Source organism: Panicum virgatum, chromosome 2N (genome assembly GCF_016808335.1).
Source record: "Panicum virgatum strain AP13 chromosome 2N, P.virgatum_v5, whole genome shotgun sequence".
NCBI classification, from domain to species: domain Eukaryota; kingdom Viridiplantae; phylum Streptophyta; class Magnoliopsida; order Poales; family Poaceae; genus Panicum; species Panicum virgatum.
In genome coordinates this window covers 5913727-5928651 of record NC_053146.1, presented here as the reverse complement: position 1 = coordinate 5928651, position 14925 = coordinate 5913727, and the positions used below count along the sequence as shown (strand labels likewise).

The 14925-nt window shown below is 51.1% G+C and overlaps 1 protein-coding gene across 2 annotated transcripts; it reads right to left on the bottom strand.

Moving 5' to 3' along the window:
- Positions 1-10170: 10170 nt before the first annotated feature.
- Positions 10171-13206, bottom strand: LOC120659483 (zinc finger BED domain-containing protein RICESLEEPER 2-like). Of its 2 annotated transcripts, none has more exons than XM_039937645.1 (3): positions 12925-13206; positions 12747-12855; positions 10171-12643 (listed from the first exon to the last, which is right to left on the bottom strand). In XM_039937645.1, exon 3 carries the CDS (start codon positions 12609-12611, stop codon positions 10374-10376), a length of 2238 nt encoding a protein of 745 aa, XP_039793579.1. In that variant the 5' UTR covers positions 12612-12643; positions 12747-12855; positions 12925-13206; the 3' UTR covers positions 10171-10373. The 2 variants fall into 2 exon arrangements, with proteins under 2 accessions (XP_039793579.1, XP_039793578.1); XM_039937644.1 differs by having other exon boundaries at positions 12747-12844.
- Between the last annotated feature and the right edge of the window lie 1719 nt (positions 13207-14925).

Sequence of the window (14925 nt, the reverse complement as noted above, 5' to 3'; positions counted from 1 at the left end):
GTTGGGCTGTCACGCTCATTCGACCATGTAAATCTGCGACCCCTAAGTTGAAGTTCCTGTAACTCAGTGTCATTGATAAAACTACAGAAAGAGTTCATTAGGCGACAGTTGAGACGACCTCTATTCTTATCCGCCGCACGATAGATCATATTAAAATCTCCGCAGATGACCCAAGTACCTGGACAGGAGGTATGAATTTGCTGAAGTTCATCCAGGAACCGAGCCTTATCCTGGTCATGCTATGGACCATAAACGCACGTGAGCCACCATTGCTCGTTATTTCTTAAAAGCGTCACATGAACTGTAATACCGTTGTCATGAACTCGAGGGTTCGAGACCGACCACGTATCAGTTTTCCAAGCGACCAAGATTCCCCCGGATGTGCCAACCGCCGGTTTGTGAACAAAATCAAATGCAGGACCACAGATGTCAGACAACATCTGCTGACCACAAACATCAAGTTTAGTCTCCTGGAGCGACAAGAGGGATACATTTTCCTGCGACACCATTTCACGAACAACATCTCTGCGTGCCCTAGCATTAAGGCCCCGCACGTTCCAAATCATGAAGTTTTCGCTTCTCATGGACACAAGTGTTGCGACCGAGGATAGCAACCACCATCCGGCTAAGACACGATGTCTGCCACCTGGAACGAGCTCAAACCAGAAGGTAGGAGCTCATCCAGTGCCTAACAATGTGAGTCAGAGAGGTTGGAGGAGAACGTAGCCGTATATTGTTGGAAGGAGGAAGCATCCGGAGCATGCTGCTCGAAGGTGATGCCCAGCTTCTTCATCAGCACGTTTTGTGCCTACACCACCGGTTTTGTGGCTCGAGTCTTTGACTTCTGGGCGAGTCGTTCACTACGATGAAAGGTAAGCTCTGGTGGCACCTGCCGCGACTGCTGTCATGGTGGGGAGGAGATCAGGAGTGGCGGCTGAACGGACGTACTGCACACAGAAGATGCAAAATCAGCGACCATGTCTCGGAGCGACTCATCTGTATCCGACAGAGTGTGAAGAGGCATAGTGTCAAGAGAACCCTGTACGGTTGAAACATTCAGCCGCTCAGCAGAGAGTTCCTGTGAGGGCAACGCAGGGAGGCCATCCTCGGAGAAGCGTACCGTCTCTAGCATGATGGAGCCAGGGGAAGAGGGATAAGCGTTCTGGTCCTAGATAGTGTTGCGAGGAGAAGCCGACATCGGAGGATCCATCGCCAGGGCGGGGGGCGGGGCTGCAGCGACCGGTGAGTTTGAGTTCAAAATTATGGGCCTCCCCGCCAAGCCCGACAACGAACGGCCCATTAAGGCATCAGCAGGGTCCAACACGGGAGAGCCCAAACCCTTAGCAGCGACCAAGCTTCCCAACCCCTGAGCAGCAGCCAAGGTTCCCTCTGAAAGTGATCGGGTGCTCTAACCTAAGAGGGGGAGGGGGTGAATTAAGCACTCTAAAAACTTAGACCTATGGCTCCAACTAGTTTGCACAAAACTTAAACTAAAACAAGCTATCTAGATGTGCAACTAGGTTGTTCTAGTGTGAAACCCCTATCCCAAAAAGAGTTTAGCAACCTATAGCCTTTCCTATCAAGAAACTATTTTATGAAAGTAAAGGTACACAAATTGCTAGTATGAAATGCGGAAGCTTAAAGAGCGGGATAGGAGATAGCAAACTCTTGACGCAGGTGTTTATCCCGTGGTTCGGTTAGCCACAAAGGCACACCTACATCCACGTTGTTGTAGCACTCACTAAGAATATTGCTACTCGGCCACCAAGTCTCTTCCGTGAACACAATCACGGTCACCTTGGCCCCGGGTTCCACTAAGGAGCTTCTCCACAAAGGATGGGTCTCCACGTCCCCCGCACAAAGATGTCGTCGCCGCTCCACACCAAGTCGGAGGGTCGATGACGTTGCCGGCGAGCTTCACGCTCCAAGGTGCCGGCGCACCAAGCTCTGGTTTTGGTTCGCTAATGAACCACAGCAGAAAGGCTCAAGGCCTTGCAATCTCACTCGCTAAGAGCTAATCTTTTTACACAATACTCTCAAAGTGTGCTAATGGCTAAGGATGTGATCTTGATGCTTTTGTATGGCTTTGAGATGTTCTTGGGTGTGTGTGGGATGTCCAGCAACTCCAGCAATCTTCAAATGGCCGGGAGATGCCATATATATAGGCCTTCAAGTCGTGGAGCCGTTGCACCAATGGTCAGCAGAAAATCTGCGTATCACCGGATGAACCGATGCCTCAGCCTGGGGTAGCGTCGGTTCATCCGGTCACTCTCAGACCCGAAGTAGCCGTTGAACTCCTGACAGCTGACATAGTGACCACCGGTTGAACCGATGCTTAGATGTCGGTTAAACCGGTCACTCACAGCACTCAACTCTTCTGCTGACGTCATTGCACCGATGGTATGCACCGATGCTTCACCGGTTCAACCGATGCTGAAGACTTGGCTCTTGCGCGACTTGCATCGTCTCTGGAACACAGTACGCCCAATGCACCGATGCCCCTTTTTGACCCATCGGTTCATCCGGTGCCTATAAGCTGACTTGGCTTCGATTCCCTTCTGCCATGGCGTCGGTTCTTCCGACAACCATCGGATGCACCGATGCCCATGCGTCGGTTCTTCCGGTGCTCCCGACCAAAGAGCGAAACCCCCGTAGGGGCGGCCCTTCGGGCCTTGCTACGCTTATCTTCTCTTTTTCTTTGTCATCACTTGAACCTAAAAGCCTAAGAATGGTCATCTTAAGAATCATATTAGTCCAAGTGTTGTGTTATCATTCGATCACCAAAATCACTCGAAATGGCATAAATGGTGCCATGTTCGTTTCACCCTGTCAGCGCATGGGATCCTCACATGCTCCCCCGTCAGAAGCAGGATCACGGGACAGGAGAAGATCTTGAACAGGAGATGCCGCAATGCGAGCCTAACGGTCTCCTGGGAAGTGCAGCCTCGAGTGGCATTGGGTCAAACAGCGGGGCCAGTGCCATGGGTTCGCGCACCAGGATAGAAGCATCATCGAGCCGCGCACCCACGACGTGTGTAGAAGAGGATGCAGGCGCACGCGCGTCAGGCAAACGAGGAACCCGTGGGCGCCCTGGGCCACCAACGCGGAGTGGCAGCAATGAGGGCCCACCTCCCACGCCAGGCCTGCCGAGAACGACGGAACCAACACGAAACCCAGCACCGTCACCGTCGGAGTTGGAGAAGACGAGAATCCCGGCAGCACCGTGGCATCACTAGGACCACGCGACCCATCAACCGCCTCTGCACCAGAGGACGGCGAGCTACTCCTATCGCCCAAGCGTCGGAAAACAGACTGTCGCGGCCAGGGAGGGGAATCAAAGCGATCCCGGAAGCCGGGACAGTCATCATCATCAGAATTGCTACCGATAGGATCAGGCCAGTAAGGGTCGTCGGAGTCGTCCGAGTAGTCCTGCCAATCTTGAATCTCCAGTATCTCGATCTCAACACGATATCTGAGCAAAGGCAAATCATGGTGGATAATTTCGTGAGGCTGCAGGAAGAGCTCTGCGCCCTCATTAGGGTCTTTCTTTTCGGGAATCCTTAGGAACGCAACATTCGGAATGAGATCCGGATCTAAGCACCATGTTACAGCATGAAAATGTCGGAGATCCGAGCAAGCGACCGTGAATGGCGTGAGCTCTGGGCAAGCGCAGAAGTCCCCCAGCACTTCCCAAGCTGCCGCCGCCGACCAAGCATGAGAGGGGATTCCTCTAAGCTCCACCAAGACTCGGAACTTCATGGAGTCAGCTTCCGCTGTGGCAAGCCTATGCCACCGCTTGAATTGCAGGGCCAGATCCTCCCTAGGGGTCGGATTCCCTTGAAGCACCAAGTTCAGAGCAGCCACGTCGTTGAAAATCAGCAAGAAATCTTCCGGTTGGTAGTGGTGGATCGAGAAGCTGTCATTCGATATGCCAAAGTTGCCAACAATGTAGCGGCGAGCCCGACGGATCGGACAGCGTGGACGAGTGCCAACCACCAGAGCGACCAGGGCATGATTGGAAAGGTGGTCTTCTCGCGCCTGAAGATGGTCGTCGCGCGGCAGAACGCACGAACGCACCGCCGGACGCCTAGAGGGGTGACCGACTGGCAGGGGGTCGGAGGATTCCTGCTCGACGAGCAGGTCTGGGTCAGGAACGACCGAGGAGGTCTCCGGGTGCCAGAAATCACGAGCCGGAGAACCAGCACAGATCGATGGGGGTCCGGAGTAGGTGCGACCAGTGGATCCCGATGCCGATGAAGCCGTGGATGCAGAGGCGGCGGAGTGCCACGCACGCAGACAGGTGCGAGCCGCCGTAGCATCAGGCGCACGGTTGGGTCGGCGAACCGGCTGTCCGCGACCTCGAGCCGGCGGCGCGTCCCGTCGAGCTCGCTTGCAGTTCCGGGCCGAGTGACCCACTTCCTCACAGCGCAGACAGCGCGAAGGATTGGGGCAACGCGCGGCGACGTGGTCGAAGGCCAGACAGTTGAAGCAGCGGCCGACGAGGTCCGCCGGAACCGGACGACGAGGCGGGGCCACCCGTCGACTGGCACCCAGGTCGCGACGGTGACGGCGGCGAGGGACGACCAGTTGGAAACCATCCTCGTCGACCAGTGGAAGCCGGGTGTCGGCCGGGCGCGAGCTCGAGCCAGGAGGCCGAGTGGCGCGAGAGGCGCGCAGGGGCCGCGCAGGAGGGGGCGCAACCCGGCGAGCATCCGCCATGAAGCCCCGCGGAGGAACCACCCGAGGAGAAGCATGCTTGTCCTCGACGACCAATGGCTCCTTACCCTTAGCGGAGGAGCGTGGGGGCGACCAAAGCACCTCTTCCTCCTCGTCGGAGATCAAGGAAGGGATGCTGAAGCAGATACCCTCCGGTGACCTAGAGGTCCCGGCACCCGGAGAGGGGGTGGTGGTGGGGTTGAGGGGTCGACGCCTTCCACCCGGAGGGTTCTCCTCGTCTGGCGACTTCCCCTCACGGCGAGGGGGTGAGGAATCACCCATCGACGGCGGTGGGAGGGAGGGGAGGAGAGGTGAGGTGGCGGGTGGCACCGGCGGACGGGACGCCGCCGCCGGAGGTGGTGGCCGCCGGGACCGGGGTGGTCATCGGCGGGGGCTCCCTGAGTCTCTCAGCTAGAGAGAGAATTCGATTATTGCCGATTACTTCTATACTGGTGTCTTATACTCCCTCCTTCCTCGTTTATAAGGCACGGTGGAACATGGCATGGTCTTCCAAACGATACTTTGACCAATTATTTGTTATATATTATATCACATATGATTATAAATTTATAATCATTGTAAACTATATTTGATCACGAATCCAATCATATAAAAATTTACATTATAAAAATTAAAAATTAATAGTTAAATTATTGGTCAAAGATATAAATGTTTGAATCTTGATATGCGTGTGTGCCTTATAAATGAGGAAGGAGGGAGTATCTCAGTGAGTTGCATCTGCTGCGTGACAAGGAGTTGGTAAAATAATTTTTCACTCTGAGGCTGACTCCAACAGTGCAGCTAAACAAGAAGACAAAAGGCAAAATAGCTTCCGCACGGCACTGTAGCAGCATTTAACCTTGTCCAACAGAGCAGGCAAAAGGGACCGGCATTTTGCAGGCGAGGAGAGAGAGAAGCCAAAATGCATGCTCTATCTGCGAGAGCCATCCGCAGCGCGCGCAACGGTCAGTTCCTAGGGAGAGAGAAAGTCGTGCGGCAGGGGAGAACTCGCCGGTTTGGGGTCGTACAGCGGCGGCGGACAACGAGCTCCTCGGCGGCGCGGTCACCTCCAGGGACTCCGACGACGAGGTCCGTCCCCTTCCGCTCTTCCCCTTGCCCTCCACCCCTCCCTGTTATCGAATTGATCGATTTGTTGAAGCGGCCCGTTGCTAGCTTGATCGGTACAATGGTGGTTTGTATGCAGATCCGTGCTCACAGCGGCCAGATCTTGTGCGAGTAGGTTGGCGTTGTTGGCGTCGTGGTTGCAAAGCTGAGTTCTTCGCTGTAGCTAACTTTTTTAATCGATCTAGATGAGCAAGGCCGAGGATGTCACGGAAACAGCTATTCACAAAATGCAACAGATCTCCAAGCAGCTCGTTGATCTGTTCACGAACAAGCTCCTGTATCGCGTGCTTAGTTTCAACAATTGTGCTGGCACTTTCTAGAGTATTTGCGTAATGTTCCCAATTGTTGCCGGGCATGCAAGTTTAGTTTCACGAACTAGCAATGTTTCTACCAAATAAATGGCATGCATGCTTCAGTTGTAACTCAATTTCTGTTTGCTTGTATCAATGAATTATTCTAATTATTGTAGCCTTATTGTATATGTAACAGTTTGTCGTGAATGAAGCGTGTTTTGCTTATAAAGTTAAACTCCTGCATGATGGAACACAACTTAAATTATGGATTCACTGGTGCTACCAGTCAGGCATACCCTGACTCCCAAGAATGGGAGTTCCCTTTGTCTGCATCATTGGCTAAGATTGAGCAAGCTACAACTCATCAAGTAAGTTGATGATGATTTGAACAACGCAATTTGGCAGGGCCGGACTAAATGCTTTTATTGGACTTTTGACTGTTAAACGCAATAATTGCAGGAAGCCATGGGGCGTCAAATGCCATTTGAACCTCCCAGACCTGAAGCTGTAGCTGTGCCTGTGGATGCCAGCAATGAAAATGCCGAGGTAATTGCACAAGCAGCAGCAGTAAACATTCTTGGTCAGTCCAAAAGAGGAGGGAAAGGTAATAAGACTGCCAGAGGAAATGGCAAGAGGGTATCACAAAGATGTAAATCATTTAGCAAAGAGGAAGATAGAATTATTTGTTCGGCCTTCCTGAATGTGAGCAAAGACCCAATTACTGGTGTGTCCCCTTCACTTGATAAATTTTAAAGATTTGACAGTTGTGATGTTAGTAAACTTATTATGTTTACATATGTAGGAACCAATCAATCTAGTGGAGGTTATTATCAAAGATTGCATGAATATTTTGTGGAGAACATTGATTTCCCTACTTCAAGAAGTCAGATTGCGATATCTAACCGGTTGATGCAACTGGGCCTGTTGATGCACCATAATGACTCCATATGTGTTCTATGAGGTCCCGCTGGAGTTGTCGACTTGTTTCCTTGCTTTTTATGCAGTTGTATGCATCAATGAGATGATCGATCTCTGGCACATCTCGGTTCTGCAGTACAGGAGGATCTGCTAGCCCTTCAAATCCCTGTGTGTCAGCTGCATTGAGGTAACTGTTGCGCTCGTCTTCTATGATCATGTTGTGAAGAATAACACATGCGCGCATAATGGCATTCAGATCTCTTTGCCTCCATAGCCTAGCAGGGTTATGGATGATCTTAAACTTTGATTGAAGTACTCCAAATGCCCTCTCCACATCCTTCCTGCATGACTCTTGTGTAGCTGCAAACACTTGGTGTTTCATGGTCACCGGAGCACTCACAGTCTTAACAAGAGTTGCCCAGTCTGGGTAAATTCTATCAGCCAAGTAGTATCCCATGGTATAGGGATTGCCATTTACCCAGAACTCAACCTCTGGTGTCCTACCATTAGCTAAATCATCAAACACATGAGACCGATGCAAGACATTGATGTCATTGTGAGAACCTGGTAGCCCAAAAAAAGCATGCCAAATCCTAAGATCTTGAGTTGCTACTGCCTCAAGTATAAGAGTAGGTTTGGGTTTATGACCCTTGAACATCCCAGCCAATGCTGTGGGACAATTCTCCCATTCCCAATGCATACAATCTATACTTCCAATCATGCCTGGGAAACCTCTGGCCTCATTCTGTTGTAGAATGACTTGAAGTTCATGAGCACATGGTGGCCTCAAGTACTCTTCACCATATACATCATTGACAGTGTTGACAAAGTGCATGAGGGTCTCGAGAACGGTTGTCTCTGCCATTTTGTATGTGTCATCTAATGCATCTGCAGCGCCGCCATACGCTAACATTCTACTTGCAATTAAGCACTTGTGAATTGGAGTGAAACCTAACTTCTTTGCTGCATTTCGTTTTTGCTTGAAATACTTGTTTCTTCTTGTGACATCATCAACAATGCGTAGAAACAAAGACTTCCGCATTCTGAACCTACAAAGTGTACGTGTGCAATGCTTCAGGAAACCTATGCCGACATGTTGAACCAACATTTTCACAAAGTAAAATGAATTAATATGTGATGGTTGATGATACCTGCGCCTGAAATCTTCCTCGCCGAACAATGCATTCTCATTGAAGTAATCTCGCATGATTTGTTTGTTCACCTCTTCTCTTTTTCGATTCTTCACAGCATGACCAAAAAAGGATCGTCCCCACCGCCGTTTATTGCCTACTCCCAATGCCACTGCAGCAGCGGCGGCTTTGAGTTCTTCCTCTTCTCTTCCCGACAGTTTGCGCTAGACGTACCACACATCCCCATCTTGATGTACCTCCAAGCCATGTTCAAGAGTGAAGAGGCGACGTGCTGCAATAAAAAAAGTTGAAGAGTCAGTACCTTCCTCCACCTTCGATTCAATAGCAACCATGGCTACCGGAATCGCCACCTGGAATCGCCGGATCCGGTGACAGGCAGGCGGCGCGCGGCGGACTTCCACCAGAGCCAGCGAGCCAACTGCCAGGGGAATGGAGGTGCCTCTTTGCCTATGCTGATGGAGCGAAGCCAAAATGCCTACGGTAGCCATTTCCCAACCGGTAGCTATATCCTCCATTTGCATGCTCTGTATGCCTATCCTTGTTGGAGTCAGCCTGAGATATAACAATTCTTGCTGAGGATCATTCATATATGAAATTGAGTGAAGTAGCAAGATAATGCAACTTTTTTTTGCGAGAAAAAGAGTGCTTATTTTTAGAGTGCTTATATTAATCACACAAGGAATTATAATCAGATTTGAGTAGCTCGGTTACACAAGATGGAGCGTTTCCTCTCCACACAGTACAGCACACCACACCGTTCTCTTTGATAATTGAGCTAACTCATAAGCAACTCTGTTGCATTCTCTTGAGCAACACCGTACCTCTGGGAGTAAAACTGCAGGCCTGAATCTTTTTTAAAATGTACGTATTCAGGTATCTTTCTTCCTGTTGCACTGCTAAGGAAGCTACGATTGAAGCACATCTGATTCAAGGATCAATAGATCATAGGCTTTCTTACCCATTCCACAGCGAGCTTGAGACCTTCCAAACAGGCTAATGCTTCAACCTGTTATGCAGATTAGCAGCTTGGTAAGATACGCGTCCTCTATTGACGTGCATGCTTGGCTAGCTACTTGTGCGGCTCCGCAGCGACGTTCTCCGCTGTTCACCGCACAGGCATGGGTGCACCGCGACACAGCGCAGCACGAGCTAGCTAATAACGCATGTCGAACGGCGCCGAAGCGCCTCGAGCCTCCAGGCGTCGCCGCTGATCCGGCCGTCCGGCCTCCGCTAGGATCCGCGCCGCTCCTGTCCTTGGGCGAGGCGCGACAGTGTGTGGAGAGACCGAGAGGGAGGGAGGGACAGCTGCGAGGGACGACGGTCAATTGTGGGTGCGGTAGTCGGTAGCCCAGCAAATGCGCAGCCCAATATCGTGCACCTCTCTGGTCCCTACCACGGTGGTGGTGGATCGGTATTCGGTGGTACCGTGTGGGGGACTAGGGTTACGGTGGTTACCCGAATATGGGCTGGCCAGGGCAGTGGGGTGCAAGGGCAGCATGATTGGTTGTCTATACCTTGGATCGAGCCTGACTGGTCAGATGCATAAGGCATCACGGGCTGGCTCGCGGGAGAAGGTAAAATCGGGCGTTTCCCGGCAGCCTGGCTCCGCGCGTGCAAGTCATGGGCAGGTATAGCTGTCCAAACGTGCCGGCACGGCACTACACGGCACGGCCCGTGCCAGGCACGGCACGACCTGGCACGGCACTAAGTGGCACGGCAAACTAGCCGTGCCGTGCCCAGTAGTGCCACCGTGCCGGTGTCAAGGCACTAGCACGACACGGCTAACACTTTGCCGTGCCGTGCCGTGCCAAGGGGCACAGTAGTGCCAGTGCCGGCACTAGCACTATAGCCAAAACACATCATTCAACTCTAAATTTCAAGCACTTTCAAGTCTCAAACATATAGAAGCAAATAACAGATAAGAAATTGAACTGAATCAAACTCAGACACAAACCAAACTCAAATAGTTAACAAAAAATCAATTTTATTAGGAGCTTGTGCAATGGCTGCCTCATTAAAAACCTCTCTAGGTAAAACTCACCCTTGTGAGAAACCCTAGAGAGGGAAAAAGAGTACAGCCAAGCTCCAATTAAGTAGTTCATTACATCACAGTTCAAACTTAAAGTTCTATAGTCCAAGTCCTAAATATTACAGGCCATTACATAAATGATCATGAATCAAGATAAAGTTCTTCAAAAGCTTCCTCAAGCTCCTTGTCCTCCACATTCTGTTGCAGTCTTGCTTCTGCAGCCTCCCAGTCTTTGATGCAGGTCAGCATCTCCACCATTTCAGGCTTCAAACTCCTTCGCCGCTCCTCGATAATCCTGCCTGTCATACTAAAAGTGGATTCTGAAGATATGGTAGACACAGGAACAGTTAAGATATCTTTAGCCATGATTGACAATACTGGATATGTAAGTTTGTGTTGATGCCACCAGTCCAAGATGTTAAAGTCATCAGTTAGGTGGTTTACAGTGTCACAGTCCAAGTAGGACACAAGTTCAGAAGCATTAGAAGCTGATGACCTTACTGCATTCAGTAGAGAAGTTGCAGATGTATCTCTAGACATGTTAGGATTACCAGGCAAGATAACACCACCCAAAACAGGACCATCATCATCATATATTTCATCCCAAGCAGATCTTGACTTACCAGACAGGACAGGAGGGTCAGTCCTCCTCAACCTAACAGCACCATATTTCTCATCATATTTATTGTAAACATCAGCAAGTCTAGCTCTAGTGCCAACCAAATAAGCAGAATAATCAGTACTGGTGAGATTACCTAGCCTTCTTAGCACCCTAGTAAAACCTTTCATTTTAGCTCTGGGGTCCAAGATGAATGCAAAAGAGTAAAGCAAAGGTATGTCCCTCCAATACTTATTATATTTGTCTATCATAGGTTGCACCACAGATCTGATGTGCACATCATTAGCATAGTTTTTTAGGTGCAGAGAAATCTTAACAAGATAATGAATCATAAGTGGAGATGTAGGATAGTACACACCAGACAATGTGACAGTAGCATCATAAAACAACTCAAGAAAGGATAGCACTTTTTGTGCCATCATCCAATGATCCTCAGTTAACAGCAAAGGCTCACCTTCATCCCTAGGATACTGAGCTTGGATGAAAGTAGTGAAAGGGGACTTATGAGGAAACAGATGTTTAAGCATTAGGTAGGTAGAATTCCACCTAACCTCCATGTCCAGTTGAAACTTTCTAGGCCTAACACCAGTTGCAATGCAGTAGCTTTTATATGCAGCAATCCTCTGATTAGATGAATTTAAAAATGATATTGCAGTTCTAAATGTTTCTATCAAAGGCTTAAGAGTAGTTAGTGCCTCCTTGACAATCAGATTCAGAATATGACATGCACAACGCTGATGCAAGAATATAGAATTGACTGCATTGTTTAAACTAGATGATGCATACTCTGATTCATCAATTACTTCAAGACCAAGGTATTTAGACAGAATAGGTTTCAGTTTATGCATGGCTGATGCATTAGACGATGCATTGTCCAAAGTAACAGCAAACACCTTTTCAGACAAACCATAATCAGCAAGAACAGATGCTACACGGTCAGCAATATTTTGTCCATTGTGGGACACATCAATAAGAACCAGACCAAGCACCCTCTTCTCTAGTTGCCAGTCAGAGTTTATGTAGTGAGCAACAACACTAATGTAATCCTCTTTGGCATTACCAGACCAAATGTCGGAGGTTAGACACACACAGTTAATAGAAGTAGTAAAAGTCTCAACAAGTTTAGCCTTGCAATCAGTGAAGTACTTTAGTATGTCTCTAGAGGTGGTTTGCCTAGACACTTTAGTATATTTAGGATTGTGAGCATTTTTAATGTACTCGACAAAAGCCTCAGATTCACCAAGAGAGATAGGAACATCTAGTCTAGCAATCAATCGAACAAGTTCAGTACGAGCGCGCATAGGACAGTAGTCCCAAGTACGCATACTACCATCAGAAGTAAAAGAGATTTGAGACTGAGACATGCGATCCTTTTCACGCTTCTTAACGCAAACTAAAATGTGCCGGGATAAGTGACCAGTGCCACCACTAGAGAAACCAGAGTAGACCTTAGAGCAGTGAAGGCATCGAGCTCCATACCTGACCGTCTTACCATTGATTTCCTTGAATAGTTTCTCATAGTCAGCCCAGACAGGAGAGGTAGAGGGGCGTGGGCGCTTGGCGGTGTTACCGTCAGGTGCAGGTGGTTCCTCAACGTGTTCGCCGTCGCCGTCGACGGGAATAGCATCATCAGCGGTTGCGCCGAATAGGGCAGCGCGGTCCTCGTCCATGTTGTCCTCGTCGTCATCTCCGGCCAAGCCGCACAACCGCCGCTCCTCGTTCATGCCCACCTCCACCGTCTCTTCGTCAGATCCGGCCATGCTCAAGCGCCAGTGACCTGGTTCCTCAACAGCTACAATGCAACACAGAAAAGAACAGGGGTTAGGGTTAAATCTTGGAGAAGAAACGGTACTGGATGACTGGATCTAGGTTTAGGGTTAGGGTTTGGGACTTACCTTTGTAGCTGGAGCACCAGGTGCACCGGCGACGTGGATGAAGCACGGATCCAGCCCTCCGCTTCCGGCCCTGGTTCCTCAACGGATCCCTTCTACATCTACAGAAGAACTGAAGAAGTGAGTGAGAGTCTGAGACTGAGAGAATAGGTACGAAAGGGAGAGGATTCGTTTCACTTACGCTAGATCCGGATCCGGAGCACCAGAGTCCGGCGGCGGCGATGGCGACGGAGATGACGAGGAGGACGACAAGGAGATGAGGACGCTACATGGTCTGTGCGAGATCGAGATGATGGGTCTCCAAGGCCGTGCCGTCTGCTAGTGCCGGCACCAGGCCCCGGCCTCTCACCGGAGTTCAGGAAGACGAGGGGAGAGGCCGAGAGGCGAGAGGGTGAGAGATCAGAGACGAGAAGAGGGGCGAGGCGAGCGGCTGGCCGGCTGCCGGGGGGAGGAAATGAATCAGGGTTAGGGTTGGGAGGGAGGGCGGCCGGCGCCGGGGCTTATATAGCCCAGCCACCAACGGGCGGATCGACTCCCCAACGGGACGATCCAACGGTCACCGGAGGCGCGGGGGGGAGGCTGCGGCGTGCCCATCGGGCCGCCTCCGTGCCTCACGGGCCGAGGCCGTGCCTCCCCGTGCCGCCGCTTCTGTCGGGCCGGGCCCGTGCTAGTGCCGTGGGCCTTGATCGCGGCCCAGGCACGGCCCGGCGCCTGGCACGGGCCCGGCACTAGCCCGCCTGCTCCCGGGCCGGACCGGGACAGTGCCGTGCTTTCTTGGGCCGGGCCCGTGCCGGCCCAACGGGCTCGGCCCAGTTGGCCAGCTATATGGGCAGGTAGCTGTCATCGAAACACACTGTCAGCAACTCAGCATACATGTGCGGTCAGAGATGCATGCAACCAATCGGTTCTTCATGTGGCCTGGCTGGAACGAAACAATCAACCAAACGTGATGGAGATGCATGCTGCGGGCCTGGCTGACCGTGGCCTGGTTCCGTGGTGCGAGCCTGGTCCAACCGAGAAACGAACCAATCAGACCCTAAAGGTAATTTGGTGGGCCTGGCTGAAACGTTGCGCACTTGCCACTTGGGCTGCTAAGGGAAATGTTGGGTACTTGGATAATTGGGCTGAAGTTCGGGTTTTCTAGGGTATTTCGGGTACCGGGTTCTAAACCCGATTTACCCATAATAATTTTGGATTTTTGGATTTGCGACCCGTAATAGTACGTCATCAGTTTTTCTGGATTAGGCTCGGGTTTCTCGAGTTTGGATTTCAAGTTCGCCTAGCCATACCTAGTGCCATGCCCCCCTAGGCTGAAATCCGCCCCTGCCTCTACGGTCCCCTGACAATTCCTCCAATACTTGCAGCTCCAGTTGCTCTCTGAAAAGCCTTATTGTAGCCGGTCCTCTTCCCCATTGCCATAGAGTCCGCAAGTACTATGTTTGAACATTTGCTCCCCCTCAAATGATTTGGCAGTGCTCCTGCTGGTTTTTGAAAAAAAAAACAGGGGAGGCTCCCACCTGATTTATCCATTAATTATGGCTCTTTATTGGCCAGGTCCATTAGCAGACAGAGGTTACAGGGGGGGGGAGGTAGATCTCTTTTGGGAACGAGATCATCTACATTTGCTCTCTGAATGGCAGAGGGACTCAGCTACGCCTGATGACGTTTGTTTAGCATCCGATGATACACGCAAATAAGCACATAAAAGTTCGATGTCCCGGCCCATATACGTGATTTGGCCCATGTTCGAGAACCGCAAAACACCAAAAAGAAAAAACCAGAGCGCTCCAGCGACTCGACGTTGCGGCGCTCGGGGAGATGGCCGCCTCCCGCCGGCCGGTTTCTTCTACCCCCACCCCCGGCGTTGGAGCCCAAGTGTAGATCTATGGAGAAGCACTCTCCTCCCTCACTCTCATCTTCTGCTTTCCTATATGTTGCCCTCGCGCGATCCCCACTCCACAGCATGCAACGCAGCTGCTCCGTCGAGCTCTGCATCAATGGCGCCGCCGCCTACACCTCGTTGACTACGGCATCAGCTATGGGTTCCAGTGGTCGGGCTTGCTGTGCGGGCTCGCCGCCCGGCAAGGCGGCCCGCCGGAGGTCAGGATCACCAGCATCGACCTATCCCATCCTGGCTTCCGCCCCGCGTACCAGATCGAGGAGACGGGCCGCCGCCTCACCA